Here is a 20,559-nt window from a genome sequence, read left to right as displayed (position 1 = left end):
GTCACTAATCCACCCTTATTTAACCTATGGTCCTGCTGCCTGGGGTCAGGCGTGCAAGACTTATCTTAAAAAAAATTCTTATTCTTCAGAAAAGAGCCCTTCGTCTGCTGTACTTCACAGACTGGCATGACCATGCAATTCCTTTATTTCTTAAAGCAAACGTACTTCCGATAACTTTTCTTTATTGTGAGTTCGTATCAATCCTAATGCACGATATCAATAATGGTAAAGCCCCAGGAAACATACTTAATCTATTTCAGAAAATGTCTAATATTCATTCATATAATACACAATTGTTTACATCTGGAAAGTTTTATGTTAAAAGTTTGAGACTAGAAATACAAAACAATTCCTTCTCTCGGATTGGAGTAAAGCTGTGGAATAAGATACCAAGCTGTATAGCGGATCTCCTAAAGAAAGCTTTCAAAAAAATCCTTCACAAATTGCTATTTGATATCTTAGAAAAAGAAGATTCAAATCCCCATGATCATTAAAAAAGTAGGTACATAGATACAACTAAGTTTGAATGTCTTCTTATCTTTTTCTGTGTGACTCTGACTGTATGACTGTGTAAATAACGACTCCTTGTCCTAAGATATCAGACGAGTTATGTTATGTTATTCTGGTACTTGTCTTGCCCCGCTACAATTAGCTTTCTAGCTATTTGTGGGGCAAACTATCCCACATATTTTATGTAAAAAATCAAAGAATAAAAAATAGAAAAAAAAAAAAATATAGAGTAACATATAGGTGATGTAAAGGGGGGTTAGACTGATGATCATAACATGATAGGGTAGGGGTGCAAAAGGAAAAAAGGGGAGTGTCAGGAGAAACTGGGGAGGGGAGTATGGGATTTATAAATTGTAATTTTTCATGAACCCCCTAAAAATACATACCCCTATTTTTTTACCACACCCCATAAATTGAATCCCTTTTATAGAAAGTTGATCGAAGAAAATAAACCATAAAAAAATTACCAAGTTAAAATAAAGTGAGCCAAAAATAAATTTGTTTCCCTCAACATATACAAATCATTTTCTAAGGCCTGTATTAATTTACATGCACAAAGTTATCAGCATTTTCTTTTTCTGCTATTTCTCTTAAACGGTCTCAAGTAGTTTCTTCAAATGCCTCTTGCAATTTTGGTAAACTACTTTTGTAGCAACTTTTGTTAACCCTTTTCTAGCAAGCCCTGCATACATGGGCGTCGTAACACCCACTACTGTTGTTACTTGTTTCTTGTTGAAATTAAGAGAGATCAGTATGTAAGTGTGTCCATTGCAAGGCTGTTTGATATGACACCTATTGCAGCCTAAAACAGCCACAATGATTCCCGATTTCTATTGCAGTGAACCGTTCATATAACAACACATTCCAAACATAGGCATGCTATGCATGCAAGAGTTATTTTTTTGGATACGTAGGTTGAAATGGGACACTATATAACTGATGCTGGTGTCTGAATAATTGTTGGCAAAACCAAACTGCATTGGTACAACGCTTCCTACAGTCCCCTCCACAGCCCTAATTTGATCTTGTCACGCAACGCTATCTCTCTCTCCAACATTGCATGACGAAACGAAACAACAACCTGCTCGTAGGTTAAAATTGTGCTTATTGCCGTTCCTTCGTCAGAGACAAAGTCCTAGTTAATATTCTGACCATTAAGGGCCAGAATCAGAAATTCTGTTTGGTTTTTCCTGTACAAGAAAATGCACAATAGCGTGCAGATTTTAATTGGCGTAAAGTAATGTGGTGAAGCTTTTCTAATCCCGTGAAGCTATTTCGTCGCACGGGCCACGCAGGTATGTCGAGCAACTGGCGCTTACGCAAGTTTTTGTGCACGCCCGGCCAAAATCTAAAGTAATCTTCTCTTGAAAAAAAAAAAGCTAAACGTGGAAACTTTTATTTATTAGATGTGGTTAGATAACCCTGTGCTAAGCTGACATTTACAATAAAGGAAGCCCGCCCTTTCCATCTAATATTTCTTGGTCTTTGGTTTTGTTTTCCCCAATGAAAGCAGCATCGATTCCCAATGATCAGTGGTATTTAACTTAGTCTTCAACAATCGACAAATGAGGTTAAATGACAATTACCAAGGGACTAGAAGAGAATCTGTGGCCTTTCGAGCTCAAGAATTTGAACACTGTACACAGCAGTTCAAAGATTAAACTTTTTCCAAACCCCTTCGGTAACTCTCCGTAACATATCTCCTTTCCACGATGTTATCGATGATTAGTGTTTGTTAAGATTTTAATTAACTAATCGGAAACACAGCTAAGCTTTCTTTACGCGCTTGCTGGAGGTCGTCCACGTACTTAACGTTCTCTCCAACCTTAGCCATATTGCGAAAGACTTTACAACAGAGCAACGATTAGAATTTCGCGCGCACTAAAAGCTACGTAAGCGTAAGCGCCAGTTGCTTGACATACCTGCGTGGCCCGTGCGACGAAATAACTTCACGGGATTGGAAAGGTTCAGTCACAACAAATTGTACAAAAAATCTTGAAAGATTTAGGCTTACATCTCATCTAACGTTTAAAGCGACATATCAATGCCTGCAACCATTATATTTTACACGAACCTCGCAAACTTTTAAACACGTTCTCTTGTGATACCTGCGAAAGTATTCAGTATAATTTCCGGTAAGATTTCGCGGACAATATGATCGATTTTTCTTACATTGTGTGCTGAGACTGAAACGTTTCACCTCGGGGAAAGCTTCGTCGCACAGCCCACGAGAACATAGCGAGCAACAGAGCTTGTCGTATATGTGGGTGTTACAACACACGAAAGGACTCCAAAGGACGCTTCACTCTGATTGGGCAGAAAAACACAAATATTTTCTGGCACCAATCAGATGCCAGAACGAGTGCGACCGTTTGGAACTAGTCTTGTAAGACAATGTCCCCAGGGGCTCTTCTTCCCTTAACTTGAAATCGACTCACAGCCACTGGGTTTCCGAGGATGGCCTCGGGCCAAAATTAATGATATTGAGAAAAATTACGCACTTGATCAACTGAATTAGTGGCGGACAAGTGGATAAGAAGGTAGTCTCTGAATTTCTAGGTTAATGGTTCAGACCTGGGTGAAAACTTTAAATAATAAAAGAAACAGATAGAGAGTAACATAACACAAAGAATATATGAAAGAAATATTTGAACTGCGGTTATGAAACGTATATTTGCACGATCCTCGCAGTAAAGCATTATTTAAGCGATAGTGAAAATCAGACATGAAAAAATTCAGGCCTGTACGGGCTTTGATCCACTGACCTCTGCGATACTAGTACAGCGCTCTACCAATTGAGCTAACAAGCCAACTGGGAGCAGGTCATCAAATTAGTTCGATATAAACCCGTAGATGATAAATGAAAGACATATATCTGAACTGCGGTTATAAAACGTATATTTGCACGATGCTTGCAATAAAGCATTATTTAAGCGATAGTGAGAATCAGACCTGAAAAAATTCAGGCCTGTACGGCATTCGAACCACTGACCTCTGCGATACTAGTGCAGCGCTCTACCAATTGAGCTAACAAGCCAACTGGGAGTAGGCCATCAAATTAGTTGAATGGGGTTAGACTGATAATTGCAGCATGATAGGGGAGGGGTTGAAAAGGAAAAAAGGGGAGTTTCAGGAGAAACTGGGGAGGGGAGTGTGGGATTTATAAATTCAGTAATTTTACAACCCCCCCCCTGAAAAACTATGCCCCTATTTTCTTTTTACCACACCCCATAAATTAAATTCATTTTATAGACAGTTGATCAAAAAAATAAACTAGTTAGAAAATTTATCAAGTTAAAATAAAATAAAATAAAATTGTATTGGTACATCACTCTTCAAGGGGCAACTTTTGTTCAGTTGTATAAACCTAATTAGATGTTTTGAAAATTGAAAACCGGAAGAAACATTATAAACAGCATCAGAGGACATATTATAGACTGATTTGAAATCATACACCAGCTAGCTGCAGTTAAAAACTTAAGATCGGCAGAAAAGTAGAGTCTCAATTAAATGGTATTGACCAAGAATTCGTTCCTCACCAATTTTGCTCCCTCTTCTCTTTTCCATTTTTCTCTGGAATGGTCGCTGGCGTGGAGGCAAAGGACATTGCAGGCGACCAAATATGGTGCAATTTGCAGAAAAATCATTCTGACCATTGCTTAAACTTCTGCAATATAGGATTGAGTCAGTTTAACGAAAGGAGCTCATTTCAATTTTTCATCTGAGAGTTTAGAGTGTATTCCGAGTCAAGTAACCGGTGGTATGTGTATGCCACCCTAACCTAACCGAAGTCACGCGAAGTTGAATAAATTTCCATAACCTTGCTACGTCCTTCTTCAGTTTTTCAACCATTAAAATGCAACGATTTCAACGCTTCTGTATTTTCTGTTTGAAGATTGATAATCGGAGTTAGTGCTTATCATAATTTTTCAAATAAATTCAACTTTGAAACAAAAACTGGACAAACAAATGTTCGTAATTGATTTAAACATAGTTAATAGAGGGGACTGGTTATGAAGGCCGGCATACATGAAAGGGCCGGCCTATTGTTCGGCTCCTGAGGTTGAAACGTACCGTGACGTCACGCGAACGTGCACATCCTTGATTTGCACTACAAGGCAACATGGCGGATAGTAGTGAATTTTTTATTTTCGGAGACGATTTTGATGCCATTTTAGACATTTTAGAAGAAGAAGAAGAGCTAGATGAATACTTTACAGAAGCTGCTGACGATGTAAGTATTATAATCTTCCTGATCAGTTTAAAAAGCGAGAGAAAACAAGTGTTTTGCTATTACCATTTCGGTATGTTTGTCAAGATCGAGTTCAACTGTTTATCGTGCTTTTAAGTCGGGTATTCTGTAATCTTTTTAATATCATATCTATTTGTAATAGCTCGAATTCGATGACTTAGTATGCGAACTGTGTTCCAAGAAGTGCAAAAGCAAGAGTGGGTTAAAGCGACACAAAACAGCGAAGCACAAAGACCAAAATAGTGCAGATTCGTCCGAAAAGCCAAGGGAAACAGAGCAGTTCACCTTCGAGATTTATTGTGAAATCATCCACAAAGCAAAAGCCAAAATAGTTGGAAAGAAATTGTATCCAAGTTCGATTAGAGAGGAAATAAATACCTACCAAACAAATCCAGGAAATGGAGGTATAAGCGAAATAAAAAACATGTATGGTCGCTTGGTCAAGTCTGGCAACGCGGAACGATTCTATACTTCCTTCTACTCTGCAGTAGTCTCAAATGCAGTAATTTATTTTGAGGGGTTGTCTAGGGATGCAGCGACATTGCTATCTACCAAAGTGGCAGATTTTATATTGACTGGCAGCAAGGAGAAAGCCAAAGACTCTAGTATTTGTACTTGTGCACCATTAAACAAACTCTCAGCTGAAGAAGAAGCTAGACTACAGTAGATAGGAGGATATGTTCTACATAAACTACATAAAAAACTGGCAAATAGTAAAAAATCACCGGAAATTGAGCAAGCAATCTCAATTCTTAAGGCTGGAAAGTCAGATGACCAGGCTGTTTCAGATAGCCAGAGGCTAACTTCATCTTTAAATCGTGGAGGCTTATGGACAATAACAAAGAATACCCAAACAATTTTTGAAAGAGCTGAGCACTATTTTAGGGATATAACTTCAAAGGCTGACATAAGAAAGCTTGATTGTACTGACATTATATCAAGATCTACACATGACATAGATGTAGTCTCTGCATATCATTTAATTTTGTCTGATGCTGAACTTACAGCAGAAAGCACTGTTGCCAAAGATGTACTACATAACATCATTCAACTGTATGTAAGAGTCCGCTCCTTTTCTTTCGCAAAGGATATCATACAGAAGCATAAGGTACAAGCAAAGCAGTTGAAATCCAAAGCGCTACGTAAGGAAATAAGCAGAGCTTGTAAAGAATCTGAAAATGACAGGCAGTCCTAGTCCAATATAAATTTTAATGACTTCACCATATTGCTAAAATTGTATTGATTGACTCAGAGGATTTTAATGAGCATTAAAAGTTACCTGGCTTATACTTTTCCCAAGAAACATTGTTATTGATGTTATACAAAATTAACATTTTATCATTACATTTAAAAGCTGTTAATGACTATGCATGAAACCCATGTTCCTCATCTCTCTGGAATCGAATAAATACTTGTCACGGTTTATAATTACTTTCAGCTAATTGAAATGGTAACAAGTATAGTTTAGCTAATACAATAGAGTGAGCACAAAAATCATCCATCAAATATAGTCATTGGACTAAGACTTCTCTCTTGATCTTCTCCTGGTACCATTTGATTGATATTTTACTCGAATACTTACTTACACGTTTCGATATCCTTTGGATCGAAATGCTTCTCACATGTAAATAAATTTCCTTTATCGATTTGACTTTGGAAATCTTTGTCGATAATTCTTGGTTTGGTCAGCTGATTTAGCCACTCTTTGCGCCATTATTCATACTCGGCATTTCGCAGCGGGGGCAACTTAAATATGCCGATTCCATTCGTTCTACGACATGTACCGCAACCAAACACGGCACAGTTGTCGCCAGGCATTGTAATTTCGAGTTTAGATACTTAAATAAACTGTCCCGGTAGACAGAACTACATCATGACGCTTTAGAAACAGATCAAACCACGTACACAAGTCTTCTAGCTCCCCGCCATCTTGAATGTGTGTGCACGGTCACGCTTGGTTGGCTTCGATCAACTCGAAAAATAACCTAGCTCTCTGATGTATGCCGGCCTTCATAACCAGTCCCCTCTATTAACTATGGTTAGAACTTAAGTACTTAGTTAACCTTTTTTCTTACTTTCCAGCGTCGCTTGTAATTTATTGATTGCTTCGCTGATAATTTGAATTCTCGAGACAACGTACTTACCTTAGACAAGAATTCCCTTTCGTGAGATCAGTTGTTGTGCTGCCCTTTTTAGTCTAGAGTCGCTTTATAATTCGTTCCTTGCGTGTTAGTAGAATTAAACAAATTACTTTTATGAATTTCCCAGCCGACGTAGATGATGTTGAAATCCAGCAGCTTCTTACTCCCTTTCTATAACTCATATATATTCATCAATCTTCTTGTCAATAAAAATAGCTAATTTTGTCACGTGTACGAGTTTTGATACCCAATGAAAACTCAGATGATAATCACAATTTTAGAACCCCCGGTTGAAATCAGATGCACTTGTCGATACATAGATACTTCCGTGCAGCGGTTTCGGATTTAAAAACGAGTAGTCCTGGAAATGAAATTCTTCCGGCTCATCCCAGTCCCCCATAGCCAGAAATTCGAAAATATATTCTTGGTCATTTAGCTTGAATATATCAGCGATCTCAGCGCGAATTTAAGTCTTCGTCGTTGAAAAATTATAACACTATGATGCAAATAGTTTTTGTTGCTGTGGCTCGCAACCTGCAAACGATGCAAAGATATTCCGTGCCAAGCAATGTTTTCAAAGTTGGTGGCCGCGAACGGATTCACCAACGGGCGTTTACAAAAACTGGCCGACCGGATCGGATCGGATCGGATCGGATCGGATCGGATCGGATCGGATTGACAAAATCTGTACCCGATCGGACCGGATTAACAAAACCTGGATCGAATTGCGTCCGATTGATAAAACCCGGACCGGATCCGAAAAAAATCGGATCGCCATAAATTTCCCGCTAAAATAGTCACGTGATACCTCAATCGAAGATGGCGGAGAAAGATCGAAGCATGTGAATGCTCGCTGTGTTTTAAGCTCACAATACGAAATGTACAGTTGTTTTATTACGAGCGGACGCAACCGTGACGGGAAAGTGGTGGTGTGTTATAATGCAAGTGGCGTATTGTGACTAGTGTTGCGAAAAGCGGCGTTATATTACTGTGTCGACCGTCGATGTTGAGCGCTCTATAAAACAGTGTATGGAGTCCGTAATGGTGTTCTATCAAAACCTTCGTTATGATAATGATACTCTTTAATAATTGCTCCAAAAAAGGCTTTTTGACAATTATTTACAATGATGGGTCAGTAATTTACAACGTTTTAAATATATAAATTAAAAGAAAAACTATGAACAGTATGCAAGGCTACAAATGTGTTTCTTATGGCACAATTATGCATAGTTTTCAAAATAATAAAGTATGTGAACTTACGTCGTCTGTTTTCTATAATTCTTTATGCCTGTTTAGGCGAAACAACTATACCTTTGGTGTGGTGAGCTGGCGGCGCCTGTGGAATATCTTATACGAAAAGGCAGGTGTACTTCTATGCCAAAACTTGATCATGAGATGTTACGTGATTATTTTGGCGGGAAATTTATGGCGATCCGATTTTTTTCGGACGGGTTTTGTAAAAGCCCTTCACCAACAGGTAATCTTAAGCCATTCACATTAGCAAATAAAAACAATTTGTCAAAGAGTTATACCGTCATGGAGTAATTCAACAAACTTTTATTCTTATTTAATTAACTTCCCTTAGCAAGCCTCTGGAAAAAAAAAAAAGTTATTTAAACTATGAATACGGTACACAAAATAATAAACTGTCGGGCGGATCTCAGAGGAAATAAATAGATCTTATAGAACCGTGTCCAGTCGGATGCGGACAAAACGTGGGGGTAGGCCATGGTGTAGGCCATGGCCTACCCTGTGTTCTACCCTATGGCCTACCAGTGGTCAGATTTTTAAAAACATAGCATTGCTGCAACTCCTTTCAACATTTTCAGGGGACTGTCTTACCAACGACTTTTTTCTGCTGTTTTGGCGGCCACATTCTGATCAAAATTTCTTAACCTTCTGATAGAACAAGGAAATCGAGGAACAGAAGCCGGTTAAACGCAACTTTTGGCCAAACATCATCATATCAGCTCTCCTTTCAAACTAGTGCAATACTGACGATCTCTCTGCACTCGTATTATTGCGTGACAGAGTGAGGAAAATTTTAAAAACCAGTGGTCAACCAGCGGTTGATTTGTTTGTCTGCCAGAGGGCTGGTTTACAGCTTACAGGACGTCTGCGAAGACTCAGACACGTGGTATGTAAAATAATAAGTATTTTCATTTCAACAGGTGCCAAATAATGTAGTATGTGGCAAATCCGCCAGTATTCTGAGTGATTTTAAATAAATTTCGCCTGCAGCATTGTAATACAGATTTTATGTTTTCGTATCGCTCGGACCGTCCATAACCTAAGTACGTCTCGTCGTCTGAGCGTGAATGTAATTTATTCGCACATGTTTTGAAATGAAGATGTAAACTCCCCCTGAAGTTCAGCTGAGAAGGTTTTGGAATTTCTCATTTTTTCACTACAACGATGACATTGGAAGCTGTGGTTGGAACTATCATTTGAATGTGCCTTCTCCATCCTCGAATCAACATATAATAGAGAGCTTTAGATTCAAGTGCGAGAACGAGTACGAGTACGAGTTTTAACCGCGCGAGATCTGGCACTAGTATCTCCTCTGACGCAAATTGTAACTTTAGATTGTAAACAAATGTATCTATCCGAGTGCGAGGGTTTTACTGTAACAATCTCGCCATGTTTAGCAAAAAAAAAAACTATCCTAGAAGCATCCGTTTACCTCCTTTGCGATTTATGAAATCACAACGATGAGATGGCAACATCCTTACAAGCAGCATGAAAGGATTGACGATATTTTTGACGCCTTTTCTCCTGAAGAGTTTGCAGCCGAGCTCAGGTTTGGCATCACAGGATTGCCTCTCCTTCTTCGGGCATTAGCAATTCCAGAAATGTTTACTTGTGCCAATAGCACGGTATGTTCAGGAACGAAAGGACTGTTGATTTTATTGAAACTTTTTTCTTACCCATGTCTCTCGGAATGATTGCTCGCTTTGGTCGTTCATTGCCCAAGCTGAGCTTAATCTTAAACGAGGTTATCAGCTTTATTTACACAAACCATGGATACTTGCTCAGAGATCTCCAGAGATCTCCCTGGCTGTGTAGACAACATCTGGAAGACTTTGTTCTTGCTGTCCATGGATAGGGAACAGCTCTTGAGAATTGCTAGGAGTTTGTGGACTTGACAATTCGCCCAATTTGTTGCCCAGGAGAGAACCAGCGTGTACCCAATGGGCACAAAAGGGTACATGCCCTAAAGTTTCAATCATTTGTTGCGCCAAATGGTTTAATAGTCAATTTTTATGGACCAGTTGATAAGCTAATACGATTATTTGCATCGTTCTGCTGTAATGCCTCCCCTTATTTAAGCCCCCAAATTTGAAACTGAATTGAAGTGTCACCACTGTAAATCCTCGAATTAGCACCCCCTCGAATAAGCACCCCCTTCAAATAAGTGCCTCTCCTATTGACCAAAAATTTAAAATAAGTAGCCCCCTCAAATAGGTGCCCCCTCCCCTCCCCTCATTTGTGGATGAGTACTGAGACAGCAAAGGATGCATAGTTTTTGTCATGTAGTATTAGATTTGTACATTGCACTAATGGTGAGTTAAACTCTAGGATCAGTTTTTTATGTCAATAAATAGTTAATTTTGTTTATGTGTAGATGATGTATTAATAAAATGGTCATGTCAGGCCACCATTTAGGAAAAATTAAATAAGCAGCCCCTCTCAATTAAGTCCCCCCCTTGAATAAGCGCCCCCATTTTCTCATAAATTTGAATTAAGCTCCCTGGGCACTAATTGATTTGAGGATCTACAGTACCTATACCTACAGGAGTGGGTTGAAAGATCAAATCTATCGGGAAACATTCTTGGTAGTCAGCCCCTTGATAAGAGCTTCATTAAATGTAGCCTACCCTTGAATTCTTACACAAATATCTCTAACCCAGCCCCTTCTAAATCAAAATGGCTATTAACCAATTAACTAGGAAAATTGAAAAAAAAAAAAAATTAAATCACAGTCTGTAACTCAACAGTTACCTGCAGCTACAAGAGTGTTAAAACACTAGCTACTGATATAAATCCAAGAATGTTTACTCTATAAATTTTCATTTCAGAGAGTAAAAGGCATGATGCTGGTATGTTAAGAATGTCTGGCCTCCTTTATAACCTTCAGCAGCACTCATTTGATACCAGTGGACAACCACTGTGTATGTATGGCGACCTCACCTATCCACTCGGAATTCATCTTGAAGGATGAAGTAAAGTCAGGGAAGCTGTGGAGTGGGTGTTTAGCAACATAGTAACATACTTTGCTTTCCTAGATTTTAAGAACTTAAAGACTGGATTAAGTCCAGTAGGTGTAATCTATTCAGTGTGTGCTCTGCTTAGGAATGCATGTACCTGTTTATATGGATCAACTACAAGCACCTATTTTGATGTTCAACCTCCTACATTAGATTATTATTTTCAGGTTTAAAGCTCTTGATTTGCTACATCATAGTTAGTACTAACTATGGCCACATTTAAGCAATGCAATTTGGCAAAGCGATGAGAAGATAAAAGAGAAGACTTGAACCAAATTATAATTGTAATTATTTTCTGCTAGTAAATTTCCATGTATAGTTAGCTATGAAAGGAGTAATTGATGAATATGGGATGTGGATCCATGGCCATCAATTTTTTTTCCTAACTGGAGAATTTTCAAATCTAAATTAAATTACATGAGAAAATCAAAATTGTAAATATGTATAATTTTTAATTTCAAAACAGCTGAACTGACTTTGTAATAATAATACAGTACATTTATATGATACAACTACATATATATTTTGTAAAAAGATGTAAAAGTAATGTATTCAGATATTTTACCATACAAACTCTTCCTTAGTTTTCATTTCATAAATATAATGGTATTAATATGACAATAATTAATGAGAAGCTAAGAAAATGTTTCAGTGTTCAAGGTTTTATCATAGTGTTCGGCGATTTTCGTCCAAGATATACCTCTCTCTTTTGAATCTGCTCAGTTCTTGCGAGGCTCTTCAACCAGTACTTCTCTGAGAAGCATAGTTTCGTGTTTCCTTTCCAAGTAAGAAGTTCTCGTTTCGCCATCGCTACGAATTGAAGAAAGTCGGGAAGGTGTCAACCACATCACAACAATTCACACTTTATATCTCTCATGCATGGTTAAAATTCAAAGGGTGAAAGTGCTTTTTAAGGTCCTCATTTTTCAATTTAAATTTATTCCACTGGCGATATGTTGTTTACGTGTGTAGACCTCAGAATTTCGTGAAAATAGGTCGACCAAAAAGTATAAAAAACGAATGGAATCAGGGTTTGAAATAACATTCAATTCGATAAAACCTCTGTATACGGCTTTAAGTTTGCTTTTGCTGACTTAGAAAAAGACTAGGGTAAGTTTAAAATACAAAATACTCACCTTTCGAAACTCGTTCTCTGGAGGACGAATTCTGGTCAAAATCCCGTTGTCGACGAGCGGCGGACGACGAGTTTCCCGCTCCCGTGGCAATGTCACAGAAAGCTACGCATGCGCAATGTGAGCAGGCTTGTAAACTCGTACTCGTACTTGTTCTCGTACTCGAATCTAAAGCTCTCTATTATTACTGTGGGAACATTGATTTTGGACATCGCCAGCGACCACGCAATATTAGCCCCTCCTCTCCACTCCCCCTTAAACTACCGGTTGAATGCTTGGGTGGAAGAAGACAGAGATAGCGATGTTTCAAGACTTAGTGATGTAATATTTGCATCGTTTCGTTCCTTCGGACGTTGAAAATTGGGTAAGTGACTTTTTAGTATACCCTTTTTGGAGGCATAAAATTGTACGCCAGCGAATTCCTTCGACTCTTACTGATTTTATTTTTATGTTTTTAAAACTCTGACCACCGGTAGGCCATAGGGTAGGCCACAGGGTAGGCCATGGCCGACACTATGGCCTACCCTATGGCCTACCCCATGTTTTGTCCACACCCGTCCCGTCTTAAAGTTAATAAAGTTAATGTTATTTCATAAATGGTTAAAGAAATCCTAATTGAACTGATATTCGCGAAGTTTTATACTCAAGCGCTACTTCTGATGACTGGTCAAGCTTCTATACATAGGATGTATATAAGATATCTCATTTTTTACCACTTGTAAATTAAATTTATGTATTTTGCAAGAATTGATCGATCAAAATTTGTACTGACGATGCGATTGTTTGGTATTTTTTGTAGAGGTAATCACATGATTTCGAGTGCAATCTGGAATAAATAAACGAGTGAATTTTTTCAAAGACTTACAAAATTGCATGAGCCGGTGGGGCGAGTGTAATTTGCAGCCTTTGAAAAAATTTACAAGTGCTCATTTATTCCAAATTGCACGAGAAAATCATGTGATTATCTATTAATAATATACATGAAAAAATACTAGGTAGCTTCTCATAACTACCCAGAAGAAAAGTGCGCGCATCACGTGCAAAAATAATTTATTCAAACCCTGCAAGTGACATTGACCTTGACATTGACAGGCTTCTGCACTGAGTTTACTCTCTTCTGCACTGAATTAACCGAAAATTGCATTCATCTTAACCAATCAGAACTGAGAATTTTTTTCACGTACATTATTCGACATTAAACAAGTGTTACACCTGCTCGCATCAAGAGTAACTTTGAGGTAGGTTTTGCCAAGTCCTAAGGGATATTAGTCACTGTTGACAGTTGTTCCAAACTTTACAATGCTTGATGGCAAGGAAGAATTTTGGTGACAAATTTTCAGTGGATGTTGCCAATCTGGCAACCTGTGCTTAACAATTGGTTCATATGTCAGTGTGCACTCATCGAGATATGAAGCATGCAGGAAGTTTGGAGAGCACGAAAGATGCGTTAAGAGTTGCTCAAGGCGCAGCCGAGAGCAACTCTAGCTTCTTGAGTGCTCTCCAAACTTCCCGTGTGCTTCATATCTCGATGAATGCACAGTATGCATTTTCTCCATAGTGTTCTCTCTCTGAAGTTCTTAAGTAGAATCATACATTTCTTAAGAATTTTTTTTTACAATCAAGAGCTTTAGTTGAGATCATTTGCTATATTCTCCTGACCTTAATGTTTGATTCAGGGGTGATATTGTAAGGAGAAATTAGATGCCTATCTCTCTCAGGGGTGATAGTGGGATAAACCTTAATTGCATGAATTAACAATAATAAAGGTCTTTATTAAGAATTATTGTGCAAACAGACGTGCTACAATTAACATGAATAACATGAATAAAATGAATAAGGAAAAAGAAAAGGTATTACTTACTATTGAAAAGACATCTATTAATAAAAACTGATTTAAAACGGCTTGTCTGGACCTTAGGCAAAATATAATAATGCGACCTAGTTCTCAACTGCCGTGTTCTCTGGGGAGGTAAGAGATCGCTCAACGCAGTGTTGGTGGAAGAGATCCTTTGCCGTAATTTCTTATCTCTGTTACAACGGATATCCAAGATACTGTGTTGCTTTAAGCAGTAACCCAGCTTATAACACCTGGCAAAGAGCTTATCAATTCTACTTAAATATTTACTATAAAAAGCACACCCCCAGACCTCAATAGCATATGTAAAAACTGAAAGAATCAAACTTTGAAAAAGTAAGTCCAAATTCTCAATAGGGTAGCCATAATATTACATATTCTCAAAATATACAACCTACTGCTAGCCTTACTAAGTAGATAATCAATATTATTGTGTCATTTTGCACAAAATGTTTTTGTCATGGGGAGTAAATGATTCTTTTTATTTTCTGCAGATCTTAAAACTGAATTACAATTATGTTATTATTTATTTCAATCCTGCAGGTTTTCAATTTTCAATTTGATTTAGATTACTCATCACAAAAATGTACAAATAAATTCCAAAAAAGAAAAAAAAATTTTGCATGAGGAGGTAGTAACCAGACAAAGTCCCAACTGCCAAATTCCTCTCAAATAATAATATATACAGTGTAAAAATTATATGAATAAAAGGAATAAATGCGCAATAATATCATTGATAATAAATATATAAATATATAAAAAGTAATTTTGTGTCAGTGAGCTAGATTGAGGTGGTAGAGTTAAATAAGTTGATTTTGAAGCTGACCTACATTTTTTCTGTGATAATTTGGATTTGCAGGTGGATGGCAAGAAGTTCCAAGAAATGCTGTCCATCCCCATTTTCCATTTAATGTACCATATTAATGTCAGCTTTTTCTGTGCTTATTGCCCTCAAATATTTATATACTGGCTGGTTCTAATGTGAGTTTTATTTTTTTCACTTTTTTCCCTCTTTGTTGTTTGTGTTTTACAGATTTTCTTTTTTGCATATTGGTGAAGTGGAATGAAATGGTGTAGAGAACTTTTGGGTGATGTGAAAAAGCATTTGAGCATTAAAATTTGAGCATTAAATGGTGGCTAGCTGAGGAAAGATATGAACACTTATTGAAAACAGTTAGAATATTAAAATTCAACCAAGCAATTTTCAAAAGAAGTATTTTCTCATGTAATTTATGAATAATAAAAAGAAGAGAGAATTTCAGCTAATGACGTGAGAGTTAGCTCGATCTCCAAAAAGTGCTAAAAGTATTGATTAAAGACTGTAGGGGGGGGGAGGGAGGAGGGAGGAGGAGATCTTCTGGGGTCTTGCTAAAAAATCTTTTGGCTCTCTTTTCTGAATTTTTAGGGAGGGTTGTAGAAGAGAGACCCTGGGAATGAGGTTAATGAACGAGAGTGTCTATCCCAATGTTCTTAGTCTCCAACAGCTTCTGGATCAAAGTCTTGAATGATAAACCGCCAAATGCGATCGGGCCAACAAACAAAAATCTCAGCTTTGACAATGTAATATTTTCCATCCTCAGAAAAGTACAGAGTTACAGCATCCTCAGATCTGTCGTTATAGGCGTCGAGACCGCGGGAAAACTCTGCTTCAGTTTTGTCTTGCATGCTTATTTTGCTGTTGTAGAAAACAAACGACACTGCAAATTCAATAACCCTCTGGATATTGTTGAAATTCAGAGTTATGTACCCAGCGGTAGAGAAGCTGGGATAAGCAATCTTCAGGTGATGCATTGAGTAAGGTGAAATGTTTTGCACAAACTTGAGTTTGTTTTCTTGACTCCAGCCGATTTCACCCGAATCAATCTTTATCGGAATGTCAGCATCATTTATAAACTGAATGGAAAAGCGATTGCCAAAGTACTGGTAAAGAAACCAATTGCAATTCTCTACTGACCTCAAAGTCACTGTCTGTTGATTCACTTTCTTCGCAGAAGAGTTGATGGTTGATAAATCTGGCATTGGTGACAAACCCAAGCTGTGTCGAACGGTTTCTACCACGTGTTTATCCCGAATTCTTCGGCCCAAAGCCACAATTTTTGTAAGTTTTCCGCCCTCAATTCTCCCAAGAAATGTTAAAAATCTCTTTTCTGACAGAAAAGAGAGTTTCTCTCTAGCATCCTTACTTTGAAAAATCATTCTACGTTCCGCAATGGCTATGTCGTCTTCGTGCGCGATTTTCAAGTCTGTATATTTTGCTTTACCAGCGACCAGAAGAGCCATATACAAAGAGTGGGCTTCACAGTACTTAACTATGGCAGTTACGAAATCTTCCACATCGGGATTTTCTTTCAGGTTGTTTGAAATATTGAAAGGAAGTGGCGACTCAAACCTGTCCTCAAGCTCACCCAAAAATTGCACGTAATCATTCCACAGATTAGGATCATCCAATTTCTCTCCTTCCTTCATTCGCTGCAACTGAAAAATTTGTTCTGATACGCGACGTTTGAGCCCTCTGTATTTCTGATCCAGTAATCTTTTGTTAAAGCGAATCATTTCATCGTGAACAAAATTTTTTAGTTGATCGACCACACTTTGATCTGCATTACTTTCCATTAACAACCAGCCAACAACTCTCCAAAGAGTCTGAATAATAACCCTGTTTGGTTTACCAACGTCAACCAGGTTTTCAAGGCTTGAGACAATGTCAAGAACACCCCCTAAAATTTTCAAAGAATCTTTACTTCGAAATTTTGCAATGCTACTTTTTGTGGTTGTAAGAAATTTTGCGACTTCTTCAAAAGCTAATTTATCTGATTTGCCTTTGCAACTGTCTTTTTTTGTGTCTTTTTGTTCTTCCAACAGGACCCTTAGCTCATCAAATCTTTTTTGGGCCTCGGGAAAAACAGCTAACTTCGGGCGTAGATTATTAACCACTTCCTCGATCTCACGAATAACTTGACAATCGTTGCTGTCAGATTCCGTCTCTTGTGTCTACAACAAAAAAACAAAAAAAAATTCAAATATCTACCTAGCTAAGTTATTCATTAGTAAAAGTTTCGAAAAGAGAAAACTACTCCATCCCTCCCCTAGACACAGAATTCAGATATTGAATTTCTAGCAATCTGATTGGTCCGTTTATCTCTGTTACCACTTATTTTGCACCCACACTGTTAGTCTGTTTACGGTATTAATTTTTTTTTTAATGGTTTCAACCAATTCTTTTAAACACCTCAAAATAGTTTTTTTTTTTTGCATCGTTTTTGTCACATGTGTACTGCTGTATCCTAACTACACTTATTTAAATACTGGAAATTAATTTGTGAAACTTGAAAGCAAGAGGAAAGGGATTAAATAGGAACAGAGTACATGTTATGGAGGGTGGCGATGGGGTTAACCGATTGTCGTAACAAGGCTAGAACACTTAACCGTTAGACGTAAAAATTGACAAATTTTAAGGTTAGTCGTATAAAATGTTGGCCATATAAAAATTGGTCAAAATTTTAACCGTGCGCCTAAAAAGGTTTTTAACCCATTGAGACCTTCTCAGACTGATTTGAAATTATAACCATTAGAAACCTGATATTGGTGGGAATATAGAGTCTCAGAGAGATCAGTTAAATAGTGGTGATTAGGAAGTAGTTTCTTACCAACTTTGATCCATTTTCTCCACACTCACTATTCTTCTGTGAGCATTTTTCGCTGGAATAGCCGCTGGCGTAGAGGCAAAGGACATTGCAAGCGACCAAATATAACGCAATTTGCAGAAAGATAATTCTAATCATTGCTTGAACTTCTGCAAAACAGGATTGAGTGAATTTAACGAAAGGAACTCAGTGTAATTTTTATTCGATTGCTCAGTGTGTATTTCTTAAGTAACCGGAAGTACTGAGTGAATATCACGCTCACCTAACCGAGGTCACGCGAAGTCCCGGGAAGAACCGAAGTTGCCTTCAAGGGCTGAATCAATTTCCATAACCTTGCTACGTTTTTCTTCAAATTTTCACCCGTGAAAATGTAAGAATTTTAAGGCCACTGACTTCTGAGTTTGTATATTGTTAATTGGAGTTTGTGGAGACCACAATTTTGCAAATGAATTTACTTCGAAACAAACATGTGGATGAACAAGTATATGTTTGTAATTGATCTAAACGACACGCGACTGCGGTAGTTATGAATAATAATTTGCGAAGCGACTTATCACACGTCTCTCGTTTTCCGTAGAAATAACGGTGCAAAACTGTTTGCCTTTCATGTAACTCTAAGTTCCTCGAAAAAGAAACTGCATTAACTGTGGTTAAAGCTTTAAAATCAGTTAACCTTTCATCTTACTTTCCGAAGTGAATTACTGATAGCATCCCGCGGAACATTTCAATTCTCCGGACAACGTACTCACCTTAGACAAGACCCTTCTTCCTCACATCAATCCATACTCTGTTCTTTTTTAGTCTTGAGTCACTTTATAAATTTTTCCTTACGTGTCAGTAGAATTTAACTGAATTACTTTAACGAATTTCCCGTGTCTGGGTGCTTCTTTATCAGCTTTCGGTTTTAAAAAGAAACGAGTAGTCCTGGTGATGAAATTCAGGCTTACCCCATTCCCCCACTGAGCAAGAAAGTTGAAAATATAAATTTGCATTTTTAGCTGAGCATTTACGCGATATAGCGCGAATTTATGTCCTCGTTTTTGAAATGCTGCAAATGGTTGTTGTTGTTGTAGCTAGCAACCTACAAAAATGCAAACATACGTGCTGAGAAATGTTTTCAAAGTTTGTGGAAGAGAGGGGATTCATCAACAGGTACCCTTAAGCTATTTGCATCAGCAAATAAAAACAATTTGTTAAAGAGTTACACTTCCATGGAATAATTCAACAACCCTTAATTTTACTTAGTTAACTTCAACAAGAATCTGGAGGAAAAAACGTTATTTAAACTATGAATGAACGGTACAAAAATGATAAACCTTCTAGTGGACCTTAGAGTAAATAAATGGATCTGAAAGAACTGTGTTAAGTCTTAAAGTTAACGTTATTACATAAAGGTAAAAGAAATTCCTAGTTTAACTGATATTTGCGAAATTTTATACCTAAGCGCTAATCTGATGGCTTGCCAAGCTTCTATGCATAAGATACGAATGAAATATTAAGAATATTTACTCAACACATTCTCATTTTTTACCACCAGTTGAATTAAAGTAACGTATTTTGCAAGAATTGATTTATCAAAATGTGTATTACAACTTAACTGATATTCGTAAAGGTATTTAGTATTTTTAAATGCTTTTACCGTTTAGTTCATCAGAATATAAAATCAGTTCATTTTCAGAGGGGAAAAATTAGTCAGAAAACATGGAGTCAAGACCACTTTAAAAAGATGCAGAATTAATTTAGAGAATTGTTAAATAGAGAGCTACAATAGCTTTGCGCAAAATATGGTGTCAGGATCCCTCCTTCTCGATAAGCAGTTTTGGATGGCTCAGCGGCGATGAAGCAGAAGTACCACATTAAAAATCTGTTTCTTTATCGTTCCGATCTAAATGATAGAAGCCGAGTGCGGTAGGCTTGTGAGAAAAAAGGTCCGGATTACTTTTGTACACTTTTGTGTCCGTCGTCCTCTAACATGAGTTCTATGGATGAACATTCCTCTCAGCTAGTCAGCCTTAACGTGGTTCTTGTTGCTTGCAGATTTCTCTTTCTCCTTGCTAACCTCAGAAGACGTTTTCACCATTTTCTTGAGAAAAGAGACATAGACAAATGACAGAACAACCACTGATCCAACAAACACGCCAACATCCACTGCAAATAACATGTTTTCCCCAATTGAAGTGTAACTTCTCAAAAGACCCACGTCTTCTTACGGGCAACCTTGACTCTGGCGTCTTATTTTCTTTTTCTAAAGGAACGCACTTCTATCCAGAAACGACGCTATTTTTTATGCTGAGCTGTTTTGAAAGAATGAAATGACGCATTATTTGGAAATGCCTGTGCTATAAAAACTTGATGACTCCTAACCGCAAAAACGTGACAACAGCCATGCATCTTTCTGTTTACAAATGATAGCTTGTTTTCCCCTTTTCGGGAAGAGTCGCCCATTCAGCGTTGCTAAATTAAAGACAGTCGTCGATTGCTGTATACACGACCTCTGTGAAACAACCCATTCTCAAGTCCTCTACCACTTTTACCGGCGTTTATTGATGACACTCCGTCTAACCTTGATCTATGCGAAAACACACTAGCCAGCGCACGCGTTCTATTTGAGGACGCGACGCCACAAATGCCAAAAAACTGGGTGACCAACGCAAAAATTGTTTCTTCTTTCCTTTCTACTGCTTTCTGCCGTTTATGCGTAAAAATTAAAATTTTCGCATCAGTGGCGAATGTGAGTCTGTTTTTTTCCTATTTTT

The 20,559-nt window shown here is 37.7% G+C and overlaps 4 protein-coding genes and 2 long non-coding RNA genes across 8 annotated transcripts in view; 3 read left to right on the top strand and 3 right to left on the bottom strand.

Moving 5' to 3' along the window:
- LOC111321219 (uncharacterized) overlaps positions 1 to 7,228 on the bottom strand; it is a 12,588-nt gene extending 5,360 nt beyond the window's left edge. Inside the window, exons 1-2 of the mRNA XM_088738078.1 lie at positions 6,907 to 7,228; positions 4,050 to 4,177 (exon numbers count right to left, since the gene is read on the bottom strand). Coding sequence (XP_088594204.1) covers positions 4,050 to 4,166 — 117 coding nt within the window. The 5' untranslated portion in view covers positions 4,167 to 4,177; positions 6,907 to 7,228. The remainder of the gene's footprint in view (positions 1 to 4,049; positions 4,178 to 6,906) is intronic.
- The window catches only part of LOC111321173 (aldo-keto reductase family 1 member A1), a 26,343-nt gene extending 10,918 nt beyond the window's left edge, over positions 1 to 15,425 (top strand). The window contains exon 6 of one of the 2 annotated variants that reach the window (XM_088738079.1): positions 15,019 to 15,425. In XM_088738079.1, coding sequence (XP_088594205.1) covers positions 15,019 to 15,144 — 126 coding nt within the window. In that variant the 3' untranslated portion in view covers positions 15,145 to 15,425. The remainder of the gene's footprint in view (positions 1 to 15,018) is intronic. The other variant, XM_088738081.1, reaches the window with a different exon arrangement.
- LOC148721133 (uncharacterized) lies at positions 4,476 to 6,413 on the top strand. The gene is made up of 2 exons (XM_088738082.1): positions 4,476 to 4,744; positions 4,905 to 6,413. Exons 1-2 carry the CDS (start codon positions 4,634 to 4,636, stop codon positions 5,427 to 5,429), a joined length of 636 nt encoding a protein of 211 aa, XP_088594208.1. The 5' UTR covers positions 4,476 to 4,633; the 3' UTR covers positions 5,430 to 6,413.
- LOC148721132 (uncharacterized) lies at positions 9,499 to 11,837 on the top strand. Its single transcript, XR_015993068.1, has 2 exons — positions 9,499 to 9,779; positions 10,983 to 11,837. It is a non-coding gene; the product is annotated as an uncharacterized LOC148721132 (long non-coding RNA).
- LOC148721131 (uncharacterized) lies at positions 11,695 to 12,999 on the bottom strand. Its single transcript, XR_015993069.1, has 2 exons — positions 12,308 to 12,999; positions 11,695 to 11,981 (listed from the first exon to the last, which is right to left on the bottom strand). It is a non-coding gene; the product is annotated as an uncharacterized LOC148721131 (long non-coding RNA).
- On the bottom strand, positions 14,056 to 20,559 carry LOC111321228 (uncharacterized). 2 transcript variants are annotated; one of them, XM_022924051.2, is made up of 4 exons: positions 18,553 to 20,556; positions 17,807 to 17,952; positions 16,114 to 17,150; positions 14,056 to 15,834 (listed from the first exon to the last, which is right to left on the bottom strand). In XM_022924051.2, the coding sequence occupies exons 2-4, from the start codon at positions 17,939 to 17,941 to the stop codon at positions 15,630 to 15,632; spliced, it is 1,377 nt and encodes a 458-aa protein (XP_022779786.2). In that variant the 5' UTR covers positions 17,942 to 17,952; positions 18,553 to 20,556; the 3' UTR covers positions 14,056 to 15,629. The 2 variants fall into 2 exon arrangements, with proteins under 2 accessions (XP_022779786.2, XP_022779785.2); XM_022924050.2 differs by having other exon boundaries at positions 14,056 to 17,150; positions 18,553 to 20,559.

The sequence above is a fragment of the Stylophora pistillata genome, chromosome 11, assembly GCF_964205215.1.
Source record: "Stylophora pistillata chromosome 11, jaStyPist1.2, whole genome shotgun sequence".
Lineage (NCBI taxonomy): Eukaryota > Metazoa > Cnidaria > Anthozoa > Scleractinia > Pocilloporidae > Stylophora > Stylophora pistillata.
Note: the sequence above shows the minus strand (reverse complement) of the source record. Positions and strands in the feature narration are given on the sequence as shown.

Excerpts from the sequence above, each read along its gene's own strand:
- LOC148721133 (XM_088738082.1), top strand. The coding sequence starts at position 4,634 with ATGGCGGATAGTAGTGAATTTTTTATTTTCGGAGACGATTTTGATGCC. Across the intron at positions 4,745-4,904 it reads TTACAGAAGCTGCTGACGAT|CTCGAATTCGATGACTTAGT; the intron begins GTAAGTATTATA and ends TATTTGTAATAG.
- LOC111321228 (XM_022924050.2), bottom strand. The coding sequence starts at position 17,941 with ATGATTAGAATTATCTTTCTGCAAATTGCGTTATATTTGGTCGCTTGC. Across the intron at positions 17,151-17,806 it reads GAGAAAATGGATCAAAGTTG|ACACAAGAGACGGAATCTGA; the intron begins GTAAGAAACTAC and ends TTTTTGTTGTAG.